Below are 22,937 nucleotides of genomic sequence, written 5' to 3' on the forward strand. Positions count from 1 at the left end.
GGTTAGGGAGCCAGCAGAAACTCCTTATTGGAGTGCTTGCTTCAAACCTGGCTCCACTCCCCATTCAGGTAATGGTTCCTGCCACTCACATGAGAGCTTTGCCTTGTGTTTCCAGCTCTTGATGTCAGCCCAGTCCATCCCTGGCTGCTTTGGGTATGTGAGGACTAAAACAGTGGGTGGGAGCTCTCTAAGAAATATTTTTTTAAAAAAGTTATTTATTTTATTGGAAAGGCAGATATACAGAGAAGAAGACAGACAGAAAGGAAGATCTTCCTTCTGATGATTCACTCCCCAACTGGCCACAATGGCTGGAGCTGCGCCGATCTGAAGCCAGGAGCCAGCAGCTCCTCCCGGCCTCCCATGCAGGTGCAGGGGCCCAAGGCTTTGGGCCATTCCCAACCGCTTTCCCAGGCCACAAGCAGGGAGTTGGATGGGAAGTGGAGCTGCTGGGACCAGAATCGGCGCCCATATGGGATTCCAGCACTTTCAAGGTGAGGACCGTAACCATTATGCTATTGTGCTGGGCCCTCTAAGAAACTTCTTAAAACCTTAAAAAGGATGAGGTAAGGACCTGACGTGGTAGCCTAGTGGCTAAAGTCCTCATCTTGCACGTGCAGGGATCCCATATGGGGTGATGGTTTGTGTCCCAGTTGCTCCGCTTCCCATCCAGCTCCCTACTTGTGGCCTGGGAAAGCAGTCAGTCAATGACGGCCCAAAGCTTTGGGACCCTGCATGTGCGTGGGAGACCTGGAAGAAGCTCCTGGCTTTGGATCAGTTCAGCTCTAGCCATTGTATCCAACTGGGGAATGAACCAGCAGATAGAAGTTCTTTCTCTCTGTAAATCTGAGTTTCATAATAAAAACAAATAAATTAAAAAAAAAAATTGTAGAGGCAGTAAGCCAGTCCACTCGGCAAGTGGTGCCAGATTAAGCACCCGTGGGAGTCACGGGCAGCTTTCTCGGCACGCTGTGCTGCTGCACTCTGAGAGGTTAGGCACAGTGCAGCAGCAGAGGGAAGACAGCAGGTGAATGTGTGTCACCTCTGCGGAGGGCACGTGCTGGCGCACTCACCTGTGCCCTGCTCAGGAGCGGCTCCACTTCTTTGTTGTGTTCAATGGCTGTCTCGAAAGACTGCAGGAAAGTGGAGACGACGGGATCCACCACTTTCTTGTTGGTCTTGTATTTCTCGTGGATTATCTTCAGTAATCCACATTTCTTCACGGTACCTGTAAAGAAGGAAGATCCATTTATCTACTAAGAAGACCAATAATAAGAAGTGATGTTTCTAGGGTGTCCTGGCATAGTTTGGTTAATGATATGGCTGCAACTGTTGCTAGGCTCTTAAGCTCTGGCAGTGCGTGAGCCCAGCCAGCTGCAGCACGCAGCGAGCCTAGCCCGGGCAGCGCGTGAGGCCCAGCCGAGTGCGTGAGCCCAGCCAGCTGCAGCACGCAGCGAGCCTAGCCCGGGCAGCGCGTGAGGCCCAGCCGAGTGCGTGAGCCCAGCCAGCTGCAGCACGCAGCGAGCCTAGCCCGGGCAGCGCGTGAGGCCCAGCCGAGTGCGTGAGCCCAGCCAGCTGCAGCACGCAGCGCGCCTAGCCCGGGCAGCGCGTGAGGCCCAGCCGAGTGCGTGAGCCCAGCCAGCTGCAGCACGCAGCACGCCTAGCCCGGGCAGCGCATGAGGCCCAGCCGAGTGCGTGAGCCCAGCCATCCGCGACTCACCGTTGAAGGCGCCACAGTGGTGGCAGGTGCTCTTCTTGCGGCACTTCTCCGAGATCTTCTTCTTCAGCCCTCGCTTCTGCAAGTAGGTCAGGCCGGGCCTCTTCAGGTAGTCCAGGAACTGCTTCTTCTCCTCCAGGGACAGCATGATGTGGCAGCAGCTTTTGCAGATCATCTTTTGAGAAGGGAGAGCAGAGGAAAATGTAGGTGAGCAGAGCGAGCTCTTCTGTCTGTAAGTTGTCCCCCTTGTCCCATTCAGTCAGCTCATGGAGCAGCCTTAGAGTCCTGGCTGTGCTCACAGCCAAGTGACAGGGTTTGCTTTTTTTTTTTTAAGTTTTATTTATTTTATTGGAAAGGCGGATGTACAGAGAGGACGAGAGACAGAGAGGAAGATTCTCCGTCCGATGATTCACCCCCCAAGTGGCCACAACGGCCAGTGCTGCGCTGATCTGAAGCCAGGAGCCAGGAACCTCTCCAGGTCTCCCTCGCGGGTCCAGGGTCCCAAGACTTTGGGCCATCCTTGACTGCTTCCCCAGGCCACAAGCAGGGAGTTGAATGGGAAGTGGGGCTGCCGAGATTAGAACTGGCACCCCTGGCACGTGCAAGGTGACGACTTTTGCCGCTAGGTCACCACTCCAGAGGCCTTGTTTTGTTTGTTGTTTATTTGAGAGACAGAGTAGTAGAGAGAAGAGAGGATAGCTTCTATTTGCTGATGGAGTCCCCAAATGCCTCCAACAGCTGAGGGCAGACCAGGCTCAGCCAGCAACACCATTCAGTTCTCCACCCATGCATACGGGTGCCAGAACATGACTACACTGATTATGACTGCTGCCGCCCAGTCTACAGCAGGAGCTGGATGGCAGTGCTGACTAGCTGGGACCTGAACCAGTGGCAGCTTAACTAACTGTGCCACCACAACACCTACTCCGGTTGGGTTTTCTGACTTTCTTTGTGAAGTTTACATTATTAGCACTATTATTATTGCTTTTTTTAGTGTACGGATACCACCTTCTCAAGGGAAATGAAGAATTCGGAAGTATTTCAACATCTAGATTAAACCATGATGACTTTAGCATAAGCTTTTCCCCGGATGTATTCTACACCACTCACAATTTCTAATGCCAGTGTCCTTGCCACACACCCCAGGATGCATGCTGTGTGCTTACCTGCAAGATGCCTATGACGGCTCGGAAGTACCCGACGTGGAAACATGGCAACTCCAGGTCAATGTAGCCGTAATGGCCCAGGCAGTCGGCCAAGTTTTTCCCACAGGTTTCACAAGGCCGGTCCTTTTCACTTGTCCCCTTTGGAGGAAAGCACAGCCTGCTGTTCACGGAGACCACCGCAGGGTGGGGAGAGGGGACAGGCCAGGGGAATCAGAGCTCTGCCGCCCCAAGGCCTGGGTGCTGCTTGAGATGTGCAGGGCACAGTCCTCGCTCGGCCTGCTCCCCCGCCCCAGGCCCTCCTCAGCAGCCAGGGCCTCACCATCCTGTGGTCCAGCACGCCGTAGAGCAGCGGGGCATGGTTGTTGTCCTGGCTGTATAGGTTCTTGCTCACGACCTGGATGTGTGCCTGCTGCCGCATCTCCTCAGGTGACTTCATGCCAAAACAGATGTGGCTTCTGGGAGGGAAACACACCACGCAGCAGTAAAACCTGCTTGCAACGGAGGCCACTCCGCACTGCCCCGCAAGAGATTCCCACAGCTCCCGCTTCTTCGTCCCAGAACCACTCACCCCACCCAACCCCACTACAACGCAGTTTCTGCTTTTCCTAAAGTTAACTGTGCATGCCCAGGCCATCACGGCAACTTCACTTGCTGCTGAATCAAGAACAATCTGCCCCTTCCCTCCCTCCGAGGCCCTGGCAGTGCTTTCTTCCCCTGGTCCTGCCGACTCAATGCCCAGGAGACTGGCTTCTCCTTTCCGGATCCTGCCCCTGCAGTTTCCCCGAGCCCCCTGCTGTTAAAACCCTCACCCTCTTTGTGTCCTACACTTCTTCCCGAGTGTGTGTGTCACTAGTCACACACCAAGGCCTGTCACATCTCTCTCTGTAGGTCAGCTCTCTCTGTTGGACAGATACAGGCACCTCTTTCTGGCAAGTTCTGCCTAGATACCTCATAGGCTCTTCCAACTCGAAATATGTGGAAACATACTTTTTCTCCCATGTCAGTCTATTGATTGTTAAAACAAACCAGATTTCCACTCCCTGTCAGATGCCATGCTCTGGGCGGAGGCTACAGATTAGAAAGGATGGATGACTTGGTGCTCATAGTGCAGGGCGGGAAAAACAGAAACACAGAACAGGGTAAGACACAGAATCGTGAACAGGTGCAGACTTAGGCTTGGGGGAGGGAGTGCAGGAGACCAGCCATGCAATGTGATCAGAAATCCTCTCTGGTCATGAGCTTCTCAGCTGGGCTGCTGCCTGGACTGACAGGTGTCTGCTCTTTAACTTTGCTAGCATTCTTTAAGATTTACTTACTTACTATTTTGAAAGTCAGGGTTACAGAGAAAGACCAGGAGAGAAAGATCCTGCATGAACTGGTTTATTCCCTAAATGGACGTAATGGCTACAGCTGGGGCTGATCTAAAGCTAGGAGCTTTTCCTGGGAATCCTGTGTGGGTGCAGGGGTCCAGGAAGTTGGGCCATCTTCTGCTGCGTGTTTGGGTGCATTAGCTGGATTGGAAGTGCAGCAGCTGCGACTCCAACTGGCTCCCATATGGGATGCTGGCAGTGATGGCCAGACCTGCTACACCTTGGCACCGGCACCCCTGCTAGCTTTCTTACTGCCTGAGAACAGTAAAAACTCAAAGCGCAGGCCCCGTGGTGCAGCGGGCTAAGGGCCAGCTGTGATGCTAGCACCTCATAGTGCTGGTTTCAGCCCTGGCTAGCTACTCGTTTCAACTTAGGGCTCCGGCTACTCCTCTGGGAGAGCAGGTTGGCAGTTCTAGGCCCTTGGCTTCAGCCTGGCCCAGACCTGGCTGTTGCCACCATTTGGGGGATGAACTGGTGGATGTAGGATCTCTATTTTGTTTGCTGCTTTCAATTATATACATATATATATAAACCATTAAGAAATGAAATAGTATAAGATTGTGCAAGATGGACACGTTGGCAGTTTTGAACACAAGAGAGCTGGTGACAGATGACCAGGTGGACAAAATGATCTTCCACAAGGAGAACGCTCATTGAGACGGTCCTCTGTCAAACGCCTGCAGGTTTCCTGCTTGCTCTTCCCATGGCATCCCTCGAAGGCTGCCTGGTCTCTCGGACCCTGTTTGTGGCTACGTTGGCCGCAGCCAGCGTTAACTGGTCCACCTTCTGCAGCCAGGCCAGAGCGTGCCCCACCCCTGAAGTACGACTCGAGACCTTGGCACCCAGCACACCCCTGGCACCTGCTGCAGGGGAGCCGGATTCAAGAACTGTGAGCCAAGAACTGTGAGCAGGGGCCTCGTCAACGTGCTCTAAAGGCAAGGGCAGGGCTGTCCTGTCCCCTGCCCCGGGTCCAGCCTTCGCCCTGGCAGACCACCCTCGGTGTCAGGCCTTCTGCGGCAAAGCCCCAGGGCGCTCCCGTTGTTGCCCCCAGGGGTCACCGCACGCCTTTGGGAGCGCCAACACCCTTCCAGGGACACCCGGATCTGGGGGTGCCGAGACCTGCCCTCGTCCTCGTGGGCTTTGAGGACGGCGTCCGCTCCCTCCGGGCCCTGCCTCCCCACCATCCCCGCACGTCTCGGTCCTGCAAGCCGAGAGTGAGAGGCTCTGGCTCCCTCTTACATTTTCTTGGCCACATCCGTCTCCCGAAACTGTTCCTTCACCATGGTGGCACCGCGGGGAGTCGTGTTAGAGAACCGGCGTCCTGAGGGCGGCCCGTAGCTGCCCGGGGAGCTCCGGAACGCCGGGCTAAGCGTCCGCGCGCCCTGCCGGCCGCCGTAGAGCGTCCCACGTGGCCGCTCCGGCTTCCGCTACTCGCCGGCGCGTCGGTCTGTGCAGAGAGGCTCAGCACGCGCCGGCCTGGGTCCTCCTGCCACAGCGCTTCCCCGTGGCGCCTCCGGAGACTGCCGCTAAACGCAGAACCGTTTCTGATGTCCTTTCTCCGGGTCCGCACACAGGACACGGGACACGGCCTGCCGATCTTCACGCCCATCACCCACATGACAAGCCAGCCTGTGTTTAAGAGGTTGCCTTAGGCATTTTCAGTTAGGCAGTGGCTCGGCCAGCCCCGCGGCCCCGGCCACGCCCACACGCCGACGCCATCCGGGGGCCTTCCTTGTACGCTGATATGATTGGCCGGCCCCTCGCGACTCTCTTTTGCTCCCTGGCTGTGTAAGGGTTTGCCGCCATCATGGTGAGTTCCCCAGACTCTGGTCCTCATCTGTGTCGTATCCGAGCCATCCTTCGTCCCTCAGCCCTGATGGGGGGTCGCCCAGCGCGCAGAGCTTCGTCGGTGTATTGCCGGCCGTGTTTGGTGGAGGCCGTTTGCCGAGTTAGCTGGCGGGCTGCTGGCGCGTCCTGGCGCTGTGGGTGCATGGCGCCCGAGGACGTTGGAGCGCGCAGGGCTGGGTGGGCGGCCCGGGACCCCCGAGCTGGGCTGGGCGGCTGCAGGCGGCGCGCGGGCAGAGCGGAGGCAGGAGCCACCTGAGACCGCGGCCGCCAAGTCCGGGCAGGGACGCCGTCCCCAGGGGCGCACGGAGACGCCAGCCCTGCGGTTGCCGCCGTCTGCTCTCTGGTCTTTGGTTATTTCAGAAGATCGGGCACCCTGTTGTAAGGTGGGACGTTGCCTGTTGCTGACTTTGGGGTTTGTGGTTGAGCTCGGGTGGCCGTGAGTGCGGTGTGAACTCCGAGCCTGCGTGTTGCCCATGCAGAGAGCTCGCGGGGAGGGACGCGCCCACGGGATGGGCTGACCGAGGAAACCTGGCCAGGTGCGCTGTCGAGAAGCGCCCCACGATTTCTGCGGGAGGAAATGCAGCTCCCATGTCGTGTTGTTCTCAAAGGACACAAACGGGAATGCATTGCAAAGCCTAAACATGCGTTGGACTGGGCCGGCTGGAGAGGACCTTGCAGGTAGTGGCTTGCCGCTTTAAGCCCAGGCCCTCCAGCTCTTTGGTGAAATTCCTTGTGGTCGTGGTCCACAGTTGGGTAGTGTCTGGGTCTCCCTTGACTTGGGCAGAGGCCTGGGACGTTCAGGTGCAGGGTGCTCAAGTCGTCTTCCCGAGGCAGGTGCAGGCAGGATTGCGGGGAGGGGGTCGAGGACAGGATTCGATTTCGGACAGGACAGTGACCTCCACAGGGACCAAGTCAGGGTTGGCTGCCCGAGGTGGCCTGCGGCTTTGGTTGGTTGGTTGTTGTCCTGAGCGCTCGCTTGCTGACAGGATGGGGAAATTGGATTTGCGTTTCTTTTTTAAACTCGACTCTGTTCTGATTTCAGAATGACACAGTCACCATCCGGACCAGGAAGTTCATGACTAACCGACTACTTCAGAGGAAACAAATGGTGAGGAAGGGCCTCCGGGCAGGGGGTGTTTACCTGAAGATGCATTTCGATGGAGCGGACAGTCAACCTCATTTCTCCTTGCAGGTCATCGATGTGCTCCACCCTGGGAAGGCGACCGTGCCCAAGACAGAAATCCGGGAGAAGCTAGCCAAAATGTACAAGACTACGCCCGACGTCATCTTTGTGTTTGGGTTCCGAACTCACTTTGGCGGTGGCAAGACAACGGGCTTTGGCATGATTTACGATTCCTTGGACTACGCCAAGAAAAACGAGCCGAAACACAGACTCGCAAGAGTATGTGTCTTTTTAAGATTGGTTCGGCAGCACACAGCGTTGTGCTGTGGATACGTATTAGGGACAAGCCACACGGTCGGAAGGACCGACTGGCCCGCTTCATAGGGCGGTTTCTTTGTAGGCAGGCCTGGGGGTTAGCGTTGCAGCCTGGTGTCTTGAGTCGGGTTTGGAAGGTGGGTTTAGGAGTGCTGAGCAATTAGGGTGGAGGGATGAGGTGGGGAAAGCAGGCTGCTGCTGATGTCCTTGGCATTTGGGCTTACTCTCAGAAATCTTGGAACCAGGGCCGTTTCCGGGTCACCTCTCCTGCCAGGCACTGCAGAGTGCACTAGGCAGGGATCCTGTGCCATGGTGGTGAATGGCAGGCATTGACAGCTGGAAATGCTACTTCAGTCTGTTCGCTTTAAACCTATTTGATGCCTGGTCCTCCAGGTATCCTCAGGTCCTGGGGGCCGCTTCAGGTAGCGGGGGCTGCCAGCCAGGCCAGGCGAAGGTCCTGGGGCGGTGGCAGGCTTGGTGGGCAGTGTGGGTGATGAGACTGTGTGTCCGCAGCATGGCCTGTATGAGAAAAAGAAGACTTCGAGGAAGCAGCGGAAGGAGAGGAAGAACCGGATGAAGAAGGTCCGGGGAACTGCCAAGGCCAACGTCGGTGCTGGCAAAAAGGTACAGTCCCTCAGGAATGCCGGCTCATTTGTGGATCTTGAGTGTTTGCAAAGTATTGATTTTGTTAATGATGTATCTTAATGTTTCTCCCCCCCCCCCACCCCTTGTGCTGGATGACAGAAGGTAACGTGTTCCCAGAGGCTGTGTGGCATAGTGTCTGCACCCTACACCTGAGTAGAGTAGCTTGGCCCACCCCCGCAGCCCTGATGAGAGGTGAAGCATGGGGCCACATTGGTGCAGCCGTCCCGGAGGGCTCCCGGTGAGCCCTGTTGGGGAGTTTTCCTTTGACTGCCCATTGTCACCTGCCGTTGTAGGAGAGCGGGTCTCCATCCCTGGGATTAAACTCCACCGCTCACCGGTCCTGGCTTAAGGAACGGCTGTATCAGTGTGGCCCGTGCTTTGCCTGGCGCCCTGTGGAGGCGCCCAGAGATCCCAGCCTTGCTTCCAATTAGTCCAGAGCTCGGTGACTGGAGTGATGAGCAACTTTGTACCAGCTTTGCTAGCTAGTTGTGAATAGTTGAATTAAGGTGGTGGGTTGTTAAATTAACAAATAATCAAGTGTTCTGTGAATTTTTTTTGCTTTCTCCTTCCTACTTGGATTTCTTGTTCATCAGAAATGAAGTGTCTAGCAGGTACTGAGATTGTAAGCACGGTGTGGGGATGTGTCACATTCACTGAGTTCGCTTTGCATGTTAGCGTTTGTACTACAATTTGATAGTGTGATCAAATTGAATGTCAATGCCATTTTGAGATAGCATATTATGAGCAGAGGAGAAGGGCTTGACTCGCAGTCACCTGGGAAGCTCAGAAGCACATGGTATGTCGAGAGGTGCCTCACCAGAGGAAGAGGAGCACCTGTTCATTCTGCACTTGGGAAATGGCGGGGTGTTCAGGAAAGGCTGTAGTTAGCGCTGGGCTTATTGAGGGCCTGTGACTTTGGGCTGTTGGCCCCTGGGGTTGGAGGGTGTGTCACACTGGAGCTCTTGGGGGCCACAGCAAGTTAATTCTGGGGCAGATGTGGAAAACCTTGTCAATGCACACCTGGCACTTGCTTACCTTGTTCTTGCATAATGTCCAGGTTTCAGTGCCACCTTTATTGAACTCTCTTTGGGATTATAAACTCCCATCAGAGCCTGTTACAGCACTGTAACATGAATGTCTTGTTCCATATTTCCTTTTTACTTGCTCAGCCTGAGTGTGCTATGGGTCAGGGTGGGGGGCTTTTGGCAGACTGCTGCTAGCAAAGCAGGCAGCTTAGTGCTCCTGTGTGGACTGTGGCCACTGACTCCCCACCAGCACCTTGAAGGTGTGGGTTAGGAGAAACTGCCAGCAGGACCTGCACTGCTAGAGTGGCTCCCCGGGACAGTGGGCCTTTGAGTTCCACGTGTATTGGCGGGCTGAGCTGTTGCCAGTGCAGGTGCAGCTCCCTGGTACCACTGCTGACAGGAAAACCAGTTCTTGGGCTGGTGCTGGGCTCAATGGCCTTCTGGGTGCAGCGCGGTGGCGTTAAGTAGTCTCCTTTTGAAGAGCAATTGCAGTGTTTGCTGCAAAGTCAGATCCTGTCTTTTAAACACTTCCTTGCACCACTTCTGTGGTGTGGATGCTGACTTTGAAAGTGTGCAACTGGAAAAGCTTTCAAAAGAACATGGTGTGTGACTGGGTGTTTTTGTGGAGGTTGATTGAATTAGACTTGACTGATCCTCGGCCGGCCAGTGGTGGTGCTGTGTCTGACATGAGCTGCCGGGCAGAGCACAGGACCTGGGCGCAGCTGTGTGCTTCACGCACGTGCAGGCACTGGTACGACCTGGATGTGGTACCAGGGTGGCATGATGACTTGTCTCTTGTAGTCATCATGCCCCCTTTGCATCAGCCACAGTAGTCAGGAGGTGTCTGGAATGGACTGGCGCAGTGAAGGAGCAGCGCTCGCCCTCAAGGACAAGGCGTCTGGAGGGTGCCTGCATGCACTTAGAGGAGTCGGGCTTGAAAAGGGACCATTAACAATGTGTTTTTTCCCCTCTTTCCTCTTCCCTTCCCCGCCACTGATTCAGTGAGCTGGAGATGGATAACAGGTATCATTCAAGCTTTTCATGTAGATTGTTAGATACTTTGGTTAAGTCTAAAGATCGTGTTTAAACGTTTACCAAATAATTTACCAAAGAGTTGTAACCTCATAAAGTATACTAATAGCATGGTTTTGTGCTTTAAAGTTGTTAATGTTTAACCTGTTTTTTTGTTTTCTAACTTGAATGTTTTATTTGTTAATGTTACGTTGTTAATAACTTCACATAATTTGATTCTAGGTAGTTAATAACTTCTGCATGTGTTATTTTGGATTTTGTGAAGACTTGAACCTTTCTTAGTTCAAAAAGTTTGAAGTTTTAAAACACTTCTAAAGATAGTTGCTAACTTAATCTTTTTCTCTTCACAGCCGAAGGAGTAGATTTTGCAGTGACTTATCTGCGGAGATTTGCGAGTTTTTCACGGGAATTAATAAACTGTAAAAAAACTTCCTGTGTGTCTTGTTTGGACTACATTTGAAGTTCACCTGTGGTTTTACGTTCACATGTTCCTTTTTTTTTTTAAAGATTTATTCATTTTATTACAGCCAGATATACACAGAGGAGGAGAGACAGAGAGGAAGACCTTCTGTCCGATGACCCACTCCCCAAGTGAGCCACAACGGGCCGATGCGCGTCGATCCGATGCTGGGAACCAGGAACCTCTTCCAGGTCTCCCACGCAGGTGCAGTGTCCCAATGCATTGGGCCGTCCTCCACTGCTTTCCCAGGCCACAAGCAGAGAGCTGGATGGGAAGTGGTGCCGCCGGGACTAGAACAGGCACCCATATGGGATCCCGGGGCTTTCAAGGCGAGGACACACGGAGAACTGCTCAGGGTCCGTGTAGCCAGGCTGGGTGAGACCGAAGCCGGTGGTCTGTGCCCCTGGGTAGCGGAGCAGGCATGCCTGGCCGGCACCTTCCTGCCAGGGCGTCCGTGAGAAGCTGGCCTGGGAATGTAAGAGTACACGTGGCACCTTCTACCCTGTAACTCGAACCATTGAACTTGTGCTTAGTTTGAAAGGCAGAGATGGCGCTTCAGTCCACTGGTTCACCCCTCAAGTGCTCGGTAGCCAGCTGCAGCCTAGAGTCCAGAACTGCTGGGACCCCAAGTGCTTGAGCCATCGCTGACTCACTGCATGTTACCACACCTGTTTGGGGTGCTTTTTAGCTTGACCTAGCCTTTGGTGATTTCTGTACATGCTGGAGCAACCAGGCACCTTGAACTGTTCCCTGCAAGTTGTTTAGAGATAGCTTTTTTTTTTTTTTTAAAGATTTATTTGTTTTATTACAAAGTAAGATATACAGAGAGGAGGAGAGACAGGAAGATCTTACATCCGATGATTCACTCCCCAAGTGAGCCGCAACGGCCAGTGTGCGCCGATCCGAAGCTGGGAACCAGGAACCTCTTCCGGGTCTCCCACATGGGTGCAGGGTCCCAAGGCATTGGGCCATCCTCGACTGCTTTCCCAGGCCACAAGCAGGGAGGTGGATGGGAAGTGGAGCTGCGGGGATTAGAACCGATGCCCATATGGGATCCGGGGCGTTCAAGGTGAGGACTTTAGCCGCTAGACCACGGCGCCGGGCCCTAGAGATAGCTTCTTGCCACCTTTGTATTTAACACGAAGTACAAAATAGGTACACGTCAAATTACATTGTCATGGATAGGTTGTAATGGGAGACACATACTGGGGAGAAAAAGTATTGTGTAGGATGCATCTTGACGTAGTACAGCAGTGAAACATTTAAGTACACCTTTACAGCATACCAGGCTTTCTGCTTTGCCCTATACTTAGTGTGTTAGTAGAAAGTTCAGCTTGCAACCATTACTGAATGAGTAGTAATAATTCTGAGGGGGAAAGGGAGGAAGGGGAGGCGACAGAAGAGCTCTACAAAATACCATAGAAAACAGTAAGCATGTTGCACTGTAGTTTGACACAACTATGGCAGCCCTTGATGGTCAGTACCCTGAGAGGCAGCTGTCAGGCCCGTGTTGCGAAGTCGCTCAACTGAGCAGGCTTTTTTTTTGTTTTTTGCAATCTTCACATAGTTAACTAGGGCACAAAGGTTCAAGGGCTACAGAAAAGTGGGTAAGACTTATTTCCACATTTTTTTTCCCTGTCTGGGGTAAAGGGAGAAGCCCTACCCAGTCTCCCACCCATCCCAGGACCCTGATGTGGGGCGTGCTCTAAGGGTCTTGATCAGGTGGTTTTGATGGTTTAACAGTTATGAATCTCGCCAGTCCTAGCACAATGAGGTAGCTGAAAAGTTCACCGAGTGACATAGTCCATCTTTTTGTTTTGGTCTTTTTTTGTTTGGTTTCTAAGCCTGCAGTGGACTTGGATTTCTTTATGAATTATGCCCAGCGAGGTGCCACGTACCAAAGGATTGCTGGGTAAGATGGTTGGATGGCCAACCGCACTCCCCCCACGTGAGCTCCTGCTTGATGCCTGAATCCCTGTTGGACCCAAGGAGATAAGCTGTACACGTCTTTCAAGTTCCATCTGCCCAGGACTTACAGCACTGTGCCTGTTCTTAGCATGAGAGCAAGGAGTGCCCAAGTACAAAAGGAACTGGGGCTAAGAAGGCCAGTGCAGGCAGGCTGGGACCTGGAGGGTTCCGAGGGGCGAGCACCAGATGGTTCCGGGGACTGTCTGGTTGACATACAGGGAGCAGTGTTCTTTGGGGCCTTGGAAGATAAGGGAGAGGCAAAGAGCAAGCAGACAGCTAAGGGACAAGGCCAAGCAGTGGTTCTTCAGTGCAGTGGGAGCAGAGTTCAGGGCTTAGCTTATATTTCCCTGTCTCTGCATCAGCTCCAGGGACTGGGTCAGCGGGTTCCCAAGCTGGCCACTTGGGAACTAATTAAAAGTATAGGTGTCTGGGCCTGGTGCTGTAGCCTATTAGCTAAAGTCCTCTGCTTGCACATGCTCCAGGATCCCATATGGGCACTGGTTCATATCCTGGCTGCTCCATTTCTCATCTAGCTCCCTGATTGTGACCTGGGAAAGCAGTGGAGGACAGCCCAAAACCTTGGGACCCTGCACCCGCATGGGAGACCTGAAAGAGGCTCCTGGCTCCTGGTTTCAGATTGGCTCACCTCCGGACGTTGTGGTCACTTGGGGAGTGAATTGATGGATGGGAAGATCTTTCTCTCTGTGTATCTGACTTAGCAATAAAAATAAATTCTCTCTCTCTCTCTCTCTCTCTCTCTCTCTCTCTCTCTCTATATATATATATATATACATATATATATATATCTCCAGTTTCTTGCCCCAGATTTCCTAGGGTCTGAAGTTTTAACAGCACCAAGAAGATGCTTCCGACTAGGCAGGTTCTGAGAATTCTGTCCCCAGTAGGACACACTGTCCTTCCTTGATAAGCTGCTGGGTGACCAATAGTGCTTTTAGGATTGTTAATATCCTGGGAGTAGGATAAGCTCCAGCACTGAGCTAAGTATGTGGTGCAGATTGGTTCCTTCACTATTTTCAAAAGAGATGAGGGAGGGAGTGTGGCCCCATTTTACAGGGAGGTTAAGGCACACGGTCAAGGCTGTGCAGTGCTGGCAATGTAGGGTGAGCCTGGGGACATTTGTATTTCATCTCACGAAGGGGCTAGGATTTCTCCCCTCACATATATTTACTTTTAATGAATTTGTGAATGTTACAATATTCTTGTACTACTGGGGACTAGGGTTTGTGGAATGAAAATAAGTAAATCCAAAACAAAACAAAACAAAACAAAACACCAACCAAACAACAAATACAGCATCCTGGCATCCCTCATCTCCCAGGTCAGAAGCTAGGCGGCCTGACAAGATCTGCATTTTTTGTTTAAGATTTATTTATTTTTATTACAAAGCCAGATATACAGAGAGGAGGAGAGACAGAGGAAGATCTTTCGTCTGATGATTCACTCCCCAAGTAAGCCACAACGGCCAGCGCTGTGCTGATCCGAAGCCGGGAACCAGGAACTTCTTCCGGGTCTCCCATGCGGGTGCAGGGTCCCAAAGCTTTGGTTCGTCCTCGACTGCTTTCCCAGGCCACAAGCAGGGAGGTGGATGGGAAGTGGAGCTGCGCGGATTAGAATCGGCGCCCTCATGGGATCCCGGGGCTTTCAAGGTGAGGACTTTAGCCGCTAGGCCACGCCGCCGGGCCCAAGCTCTGCATTTTTAACAAGTCCTCCGCAAGGTGCAGTCGGGGCCGGGAGAGCTGGTGACTTTGGAGGTGGGCGGGGAGAGCTGCTGGAGGTCGGCAAGGATAGGACCAGGTGCGCCAGAGTCGCTGGCTCGGCCCTCCCTTTCCGGGAACAGAGCCGATACGCCCCGTGGCCAGCCACAAGGGGCCGCTGTGGACACGGGCTTGGAAGCGGCCTGGAAGCTTTGTTGTCAAGGCCGCTACCCTGAAGTGCGAGCGTGAAAAAAGCCTGATGCCAGATCGACTGGAGAGGTCACTCTTCCTTCTCACAGAAGGTCTAAGGGGGGTGGTAATCTTGTTTATAGCATTCGGCCCTGGTAGGGAAGCTGAACCTGGAGGTCTTTGTGCTGTTCACGTGTGCAAGGCCGTGTCTACGGCGTCGCGCCGCGGAGCCTCGGCGGATCCTGTGCGAACAGCACTTCCCCGTTGCAGCTGCCGGGCCCGGCGGCTTCGCGCGGCTTCTCGCTGGCTTTGCCAAACTGAGGGCCAGGGGCCGGCAGCCAGCTCTGGTGCAGCGTGGCGCTCCAGCTCCAGGGCAGAGCCTCGGTCTTGCTCTTTGACGAGGTGAGGGGGGTGCCTGCGTGCTGGGCCCCAAGCCCTGTCCACAGCCTTCATCCCTGCCCCCTGGGCGTGAGGGCTTCCCGCGCCGCAGAAACGGCGTGCATACCAGGACTTGGGGCGTCCATTTCCCGTGTTTGTTAAAGAGGTGTTTTCCAGGGTCTGGCTGTGGGCAAGAAGGTGGGACCCATCATTTTTTTTTTCTTAGAAGTCTGGCTCTTGAGACAGGACAGAGTTCGCCTTTGTAGGTTTCTGTTCTGCACCACTGAAAGACAGGAGATGCGTGGTGTGTTCTGCCCTCAGTCGCAGTCTGTAATTTCCTCTGGAAACACTGCCTCTGAGGGCAGCCCTGGCCTGGCATCTGTGAGTCCCTGGAATTCCCTTCTCGAAGTGCACATCCCCAGAGCCACAGGGGACTCCCAGGCCATGGGTTGTCTGGCCTCCTGATCTGTCAGTGGTGGTGTTCAAAGTCTGCTTAGAAATTGCCCAAGAATCCCAGTTCCTACGAAATTACAACACAATGTAATTAATGAATAAACTTAATAAAAAAAAAAAAGAAATTGCCCAAGGTAGCCCTGCTATTATGCTTTAACAGGGTAAGCCACTGCCCGTGATGCTGGCATCCCATATGAGCACTGGTTCGAGTTCCAGCTGCTCCACTTCTGATCCAGCTCCCTGCTAATGCACCTGGGAAAGCAGCAGAAGATGGCCCAAATGCTTGGGCCCCTGCACCCACGTGGGAGACCCGGAAGAAGCTCCTGGCCCAGCCCTATAGTTGCAACCATTTGGGGAGTGAATCAGCAGATAGAAGGCCTTTCTCTGTTTCTCCTTCTCTCTGCTTTTTAAAAAAGGAAGGAATTACTCAAACTGTAAGCTCCACTCTTCGTGGTGGAACCGTGTTGAACAAAGAGGCCCTTGCAGCTTTCTCTGGGGCGCCTGGGCGAGCTCCTCTGCTTGCAATGTGTGGGTCCTGTTCAATTCCCTGCTGTTTGTGGGTGAGGCCCAGGGGAGACAGGCTCGCCCAAGGCCCTCAGCGCACTCCTAGCAAGGAGGGTTTTGAGGGCTCTGCTGACAGTGGAGTCCTTGGCCACTCACGCGCCGTGCCCCTCTGTTCTGAAGGTCTCAACGTATGGCCGTGCTGTCTACTCCATTGCCCTGTTCTCATGGCATCTGGCCCTTGTGTAGGAGCTGAGGATTGGCATGTCTGTCAGTACTGTCCCTGAACTGGCTTTGTCAACCATGTGAATGTGGGTTACAGACCTTTAGCTGCTAGTCACTCACAGCTCAGCCTTAGCTTCCGGGACAGTGCAGTTAGCTGAGATACGGGGCCAGAACTTGAGCCATACACTCTGCAATGAGTTGCGGGCACCCCAAGTGATCTTAGTTGCCATGCCAAACCCTGTCCCAGTGGTACCCTTCAAAAGACAAACGTTTTAACTCGGTAAATGGGTGCAACAGCCGGAGCTGAGCTGATCTGAAGCCAGGGGCCAGATCACCCCACGTAGGTGCAGGGGTCCAAGGGCTTGGGCCAGTCTCTGCTGCTTTCCCAAGTCAGAAACAGGAAGTTAGATCAGAAGTGGAGCACTTGGGACATGAACCAGCGCCTGTATGGGGTGCTGACATCCCAGGCAGGAGCTTAGACTACTATGCCACGGTGTTGGCCCTGTCACTTTCAGGTTTGTTATGATACATGAGAAACTGTGGTCTTACCCAAGAACACAAAGACTCTCCCTGTAGTTGATCAGTTCTGTTGTTTCAGCTTCCACTCTTAGGTCTGTAGGATCCGTTCAGAGTTTATTCCTGTCAATGTGTAGGAAGGGCTTTGACTTCATTCTTGATTGTGTGAATCTCCCATTGCTCTGGCACTAGTTGTTGAAAAGATACTCCCCTGAGGAAATGTCCTGGCACCCTGGGTTATCACTTTCTGAGGGGATCTGACCCTCAGAGCTGCTGTCGGGGCTCCCATGAGCCTGTGGAGGTGACAATGATACCTTCGTCTTACTTCTGTCTTTATTTTATAAGCTGTTTATTTTTATGTTCTTGAGAGAGAAATGGAAGACCTGTGTGTGGGTGGGTATATTTGGCTCACCTTTCTATAGCTGGGACTGGGCCAGGCCAACCCAGGAGCCTAGAACCCCATCTGGGTCTCTTAAGAGGCCAAAGCACTTGAGCCATCTTTGGCTACCCTCCAGGGCATGTACGCAGGAAACTGGACTGCAGGCAGAGGCACCAGGATTTGAACCAGGCTCTTGGATATGGGATGTCCCAAGTGATGGCTTAGCCCACTGTGCCATAGCACCCATCGCCTGCCTTGCACTGAGCTGCAAGGATTACGTTCTGTCCCCTCAACAGTTGTTCAAGGTATTGCCTGCATTCCAGAGATCAGAGAACTGACATTCCAACTTGACACCACTGACCAAGAGTGGCTCCTTACTAAGCTGGCAGCAATGAGCAAATCCGTGTGGCTGTGGGGGCCGGTTCCCTCCTGGTATTTGGAGTGTCTGCTTATAGTAGCTTGGCTACTGTTCCTGGGGTTCTGTGGGTGTCCTGACCAGCAAGGATTTTGACTTGTCTGGGAAGACTGGAAGAATGAAAAATGTGAGCTGCCCCCCAGTTGCTTCCACAACAGGTGGGCTGTCAGAGTGAGGGAGCCCCCAGGCTGCTGGATCCTACCTGGGCTCTGTGAAGTATTGGCAGCCACCAAGAAAGAGGGCCTTAGGGCTGGCCTTTCTGCAGCTGATGACCTGGGATGTGAGGCCTGGTCAGGGGGTGGAGCAGCCGGGATCCACAGTGGGGACAGGGTGCGATTTGCTCTGAAGGGAGTGTGCAAACCATGGGAAGACGGCCAGGGCTGCAGCTGATGGAGGCTGAGCTTCCTGCTGGCGGTGACAGACGAGCAAGTCTGTTTCCTGGTGGGATTGCCATAGGGGATGTTTGGGTCTTGAGTGAGGCGCAGACCTGGGGGATTTTGTAGGGTCTTCTGTAACTCCACTCCCCCTCCCCAAAGCCTTGTGATTTTGCAGGGACTTCCTGTCCGTGCAGCTGGGAATGCTCCCAGCCCAGATCTGTCACGTCTCACCAATCCCGAGGGCTAAATTTGGAATTTAATAACAACACTTTGGATTTATGTAGCCCGTTTCCTTGGAGGCACTTCATCTGTTATCCCATTAATTCTCAGAACGTCCCTGGGCGGAAGGTGAGGGAGGGTGGGAGCGGGGAAGGAAGCGCTCTCCAGCTCCTCTGTGTTCTGAAGGTGAGAGGAGATGGGGGTGGCTGTGGGATAGCAGCTCACCGGAGTAGGGGGAGGGCTGGGAGGGGCCTGCATTGTGTTTCCCTGCAAAGAACAGGCTGCCCTCTGGGAGAACAGCGCACCTTCCAGGGTGATGCCTGTGTCATAGGCGCTGTGTGTGGCCATCTGATATCCCAGAGGATTTATGATGCACCTGCTGTGCCAAAGTCTGCATGTAGATTCTATCGCAGGTGAGAGTAGATGGGTGTGAACTTGAGCAAGGTGAAAGCAGGGCCTCAAAGTGTGTGTGGGGGTGCGGGGGAGACCAGTGTTGTCACCACTACACAGCCTGCTGCAGGGAGGGGCTGGAGGCAGGAGGGGGTTTCCAGCGGCGCAGGGCAGGAGTGGGATTGGAGGTGTGTTTGGGAGGTGTCTTGGAGGGAACCCTGGACTTTGGCAGTCTGGTACTGAGAGTGAGGCAGGTGCCACGATGGGTGTAAGACTCTCTGGGCTCATATAGCTGGGGAAAGAGGGTATGTGTGTGTGAAATCGAATCAGACTTACAAAGAGATGGAGGAACAGAGAGAAAGATCTTCCATTTGCTGCTTCATTCCCCAAATGACTGTAATGGCTGATCCGAAGCCAGAAGCCAGATTCCTCTGAGTCATCTACTCGGGTGCAGGGTCCCAAGGCTTTAGGCCATTCTCTACTGCTTTCCTAGGAGGGAGCTGGATGGAAGCGGAGCAGCCGGGACATGAGCCCTCCCGAGCGGTGTGTTGAACATGGATAGTGAGCGAGGGCCTGTGGAGGAGATGTGTTCTGGGGCAATGGCCTGCATGAACCGGCTCTGACTGTGGAATCAAAGTGGAAGGGCAGGCCATCCCACGTGGAGGAGGGCGCTGCAGGAGTAAAGGCAGGCTGCCCAGATCACGCTGTTGTCATCTGGCTCTCAGCCTCTCACGGGTATCTGCCTGTTGTCATCTGCCTCCCAAGCGCCTTCCCTTCAAGCCCCTTCCTATGTGTCCCAGGTGGCCTTTGGCGATGGTCCCTGCTGCGGGGGCCGCTCTCGGCTGGCCTGTGTCTGTTGCTGAACTTCCCCGGGCCCATAACTGGGGTAAGGGAGGGGGGCAAAGTGCAGGAACCCAGGACCAGAACGCACAGAAGGTGACTTCTGGAAGCTACTAGAAAGTTCTCTGTTGTACAGTCTCCTGGAGGCGCTGTGCAGAAAGAGAGTGGGAGTGGTTGCTGCAGGCACCTAGACCCAAAGGCAAGAAAAAAACAGTGGCTTAGGGCAGGGAGCAGTACTGGACTCTGTGGGGAGGGACAAGGTGGCGAGTGGAAAGCCCAGGCCTGCTAGGGGCCTTTTTTTTGAAAGTAGAGGTGTGGTACCATTCATCGGCTGTGCCTCCTCCGTCTCCCCTCGCCCCCTTTTAAAGACTTATTTATTTTTATTGCAAAGTCAGATATACAGAGAGTAGGAGAGATAGAAAGGAAGATCTGTCCAGTAGTTTACTCTTCAAGTTGCCTCAATGGTCAGAGCTGAGCTAATCCGAAGCCAGGAACTTCTTCCGGGTCTCCCACACGGGTGCTGGGTTCCAAGGCTTTGGGCCATCCTTAACTGCTTTCCGAAGCCATAAGCAGGGAACTGGATGGGAAGTGGAGCAGCTGGGATACAAACCAGCACCCATATGGAATCCTGGCGCATGTGAGGTCAGGACTTCAGCCACTAGGCTACCGTGCTAGGCCCTTACCTATACCTCTTACAAAGGGCATTGGGCTTGAGCACAGTGCCTGACTTCCCACTTTCCCTGGATCCGTTCCACTCTTCCTGCCCCGTGGGTGACATCTCTGCATTGGTGCAGCCAGGAAGCTTTGCTGTTAGCATTGGCACTCAGCGTATCAGCTCATCTTGCCTCCTCTGCCTCCACATCCTTCCAAAGGCTGACTGCTTCCTACTTCCCCCCGCAGCCTTCTGTCCGAGCCCCTGCCCTGCTCTCCTGTGTGCCTGCTGCTGTCACCTCACTGTACCCCTCATAAGAGTTTTCCCCATCGGTTTGTTCAGCAGGCAGCAGCCAGCGTGAGGCTGTGACAGTGTGAGTCGAGGAGCGCGTGCCTCCGTGTAGAGTGTTGGGATGGTCACATCCCACCCAGCAGACGCTGTAGGCTCACCCCGCCGCAGCCCAGGCCCGGCCTCTGCCCACTTTCTCCTGACCCTTTCTCTGGTTTCTTTGCTGCTTTGATTCTTACTCCTCAGCATCCACTTTGAATATTTTCTTGCCTATGCCCTACTAGCAAGAAAGCTTTGTGGAGGTCAAGGGTGTGGTTTTTAAAAATTAATTACTTATAGAGGCAGGAGGCAGAGAGCTCTCTTGCACCCACAAGTTCATGTCCCTACTTTCCCACAATAGCCTGGGGCTGGGCTGAAGCTGGGAGTCAGCAGCACAAGGCAAGTCTCCCAAGTGGATGGCAGGAACCCAAGCACTTCAATATCTCTTCTGCCTCCCAAGATGCCCCTTTTAACAGCAAGCTGGCATCAGGGGTAAAGCTGGGACTCGAACCCAGGTACTCTGCTGTGAGAGGCAGGTGTCCGTGTGGCATGGTAACCTCTGGGCTAAGTACCTGCCCCCACAGATTTGTGTGTGTGTCTGGTTTGGTAACTGTTGTATCTACAGCACCTGGTACCCAGGAGAAGAAATACCTGTTGAGTGATTGATGGTTGGGTGGCAGTGTGGGTCATGGGATGGGTTGGGAAATGGAGAAGGGAGACCGAATGGCTGAGTCTCAGGCAGAAGAGGACCATGGGACTGGCATCTGCCCTAGCTGTGGTTGGTCTGCATGGGGAAACTGAGGTACCCCCAGGAATTCCCCTGCTCCACCTCACTCAGTAAACCCCAGACTGCTGGCAGGTGCTTTCTCTGTTGGCGGTGGGGCTGGGCACGGGGCTGGAAGGTGGCTCCTGCCCCAGGGCACTGCCTGTGAGATGCCCGCGATACTTCATGGAAATGAAGAGACTTGTGGAGAACCTGTTCTCTGCTTTGTCCTGGGCATGGGTGAGAGGGATCCCACAGATGGTGGGGGCTCAGAGGTCGCACCTGCCACAGACAGCTTGCTGTCATGAGGGAAGGCAGCTAGAGCACATACGACGTTCAGGGGAGGGGAGCTGGTGTCTGCATCAGCCCTGTTTCTGGACTGTATTTATGGGAGCTAATACGTGTGCTTCAAGTGGATAACTGCTTTACTTTCTTTCTTCTTTTTCTCTTCTTTTCTTTCTTTCTTTTAAATAACTAATTCGTTGGACCCAGTGCACTGACTCAATGGCTAAGTCTTTACAAATACCAGGATCCCACGGGGCACTGGTTCCTGTCCTAGCTGCTCCACTTCCCATCTAGCTCCCTGCTTGTGGCCTGGGAAAGCAGTAGTGGACGGTCCAAAGCCTTGGAACCCTGCACCAGTGTGGGAGACCCGGAAGAACCTCCTGGATTCTGGCTTCCGATAGGCTCAGCTCCAGCCATTCTGACCAGCTGGGGAGTGAACCAGCGGCTAGAAGAGTTTTCTCTCTGTCTCTCCTTCTCTCTGTAAATCTGATATGCTTTTCCAACAAAAATAAATCTTAAAAAAAGAGAAAATAATAATTTGTGTTTATTTGAAAGCCAGAGAAAAATATACACAGAGTGCTTTTATGTGTTGCATCACACTTCAGCTGCCTAAGCCGGGCTGGGGCCACGCTCCAAGACTCATGCGTGGGTAGCAGGAGCATGGGCTCCTCAGCATGAGTCCCAGCTCTGTGGGGACCATGGGAGAGACCTGTATTCCCACGGAGCCACTGGCTTCTTATCTCTTCCCACCATGGACATGCTTTTTGGGGAGGGTCTCACTCTGAGGGGATGGCACCTGTAACCCCTCAATCTGAGGTCCCTGCACAAGTCCACATGGGCACCGGTGGTGCCAATGATGCCCTGTGCCACCTCATTATCAGGGTGATTATCTTTGGCAGGCAGCGACCCAGGGACAACTCCTGCTCGCAGAGAAAACCAGTGCTGATTGGCTACACTTAGCAGAATATTTAAACATTTGTGATGAAGCAGCAATGCTTTTTTAAAAAAATTATTGTTAGTGCTGTGATAACAGTATCTCAGGCAGGTCTAAGAGTTTTTAAAGTGCAAGAATAGTCACAAACAGCTGAGGGACATTCTTTGACCTTGTGTGAACACGTCTGTTGGCCAGTCACTGGAACTACTCACACCGAGGGGCTCTGTGGTCCGCGGTCACCATGCAAAGAATCTGAGAGCAAGTAGGTTCCCTACCCAAGTTCATGCGTCCCTGTCTTCTAACCACAGACCCTGTAGGAGGTGTGCTTGGGCCCCAAATTACAAACCTTCCAGTGACAGGCACTCAAGTTGTATCTCTGTGTATGCGTCTGTGGTGTGTGAATGTGCATGGGGATACTTAAGAAATTTGTAGGGGTAGGAGGCAGTTAATGTAGTGGGCCCGGCACTATGTGGGACATCTACATCTGTTCTCTGAATTGGGGTCTCTACTCCTCTTCCAATTGTACTGTCCTATTCCTTGCATCCTGGGAGGGAGCAGATGATGGCTTAAGCACTTGGGTTCCTGTCAATCATGTGGAGACTAAGATTGGGGTCCAGCTTCAGTCTGGTTGTTGTGGCCATTTGGAGAGTGAACCAGCAGATGGAAGAGCTCTCGGTATCTGTCTGTGTGCCTCTACCTATAAAATAAATGAA

At 53.5% G+C, this 22,937-nt stretch overlaps 2 protein-coding genes across 4 annotated transcripts in view; one reads left to right on the forward strand and one right to left on the reverse strand.

The window, feature by feature from the left end:
• POLR3A (RNA polymerase III subunit A) overlaps positions 1–5,646 on the reverse strand; it is a 44,345-nt gene extending 38,699 nt beyond the window's left edge. Inside the window, exons 1-5 of one of the 2 annotated variants that reach the window (XM_004583518.4) lie at positions 5,490–5,646; positions 3,200–3,335; positions 2,881–3,018; positions 1,718–1,889; positions 1,071–1,225 (exon numbers count right to left, since the gene is read on the reverse strand). In XM_004583518.4, the coding sequence (XP_004583575.2) occupies positions 1,071–1,225; positions 1,718–1,889; positions 2,881–3,018; positions 3,200–3,335; positions 5,490–5,533 (645 nt within the window). In that variant the 5' untranslated portion in view covers positions 5,534–5,646. Of the gene's footprint in view, positions 1–1,070; positions 1,226–1,717; positions 1,890–2,880; positions 3,041–3,199; positions 3,336–5,489 lie in introns of both variants that reach the window. The other variant, XM_058671679.1, reaches the window with a different exon arrangement.
• Positions 5,647–5,980: 334 nt separating this feature from the next.
• Positions 5,981–10,684, forward strand: RPS24 (ribosomal protein S24). Of its 2 annotated transcripts, XM_012926462.2 has the most exons (6): positions 5,983–6,060; positions 7,141–7,206; positions 7,291–7,500; positions 8,050–8,160; positions 10,209–10,229; positions 10,589–10,684. In XM_012926462.2, exons 1-5 carry the CDS (start codon positions 6,058–6,060, stop codon positions 10,209–10,211), a joined length of 393 nt encoding a protein of 130 aa, XP_012781916.1. In that variant the 5' UTR covers positions 5,983–6,057; the 3' UTR covers positions 10,212–10,229; positions 10,589–10,684. The 2 variants fall into 2 exon arrangements, with proteins under 2 accessions (XP_012781912.1, XP_012781916.1); XM_012926458.2 differs by lacking the exon at positions 10,209–10,229 and having other exon boundaries at positions 5,981–6,060; positions 10,589–10,658.
• Positions 10,685–22,937: the final 12,253 nt, after the last annotated feature.

The sequence above is a fragment of the Ochotona princeps genome, chromosome 13 (assembly GCF_030435755.1).
Source record: "Ochotona princeps isolate mOchPri1 chromosome 13, mOchPri1.hap1, whole genome shotgun sequence".
Lineage (NCBI taxonomy): Eukaryota > Metazoa > Chordata > Mammalia > Lagomorpha > Ochotonidae > Ochotona > Ochotona princeps.

Bases quoted from the DNA above. Each gene is read 5' to 3' on its own strand.
- RPS24 (XM_012926458.2), top strand. The intron at 7,207-7,290 runs GTGAGGAAGGGC...TTCTCCTTGCAG, and splicing joins TACTTCAGAGGAAACAAATG to GTCATCGATGTGCTCCACCC. The intron at 7,501-8,049 runs GTATGTGTCTTT...GTGTGTCCGCAG, and splicing joins CGAAACACAGACTCGCAAGA to CATGGCCTGTATGAGAAAAA.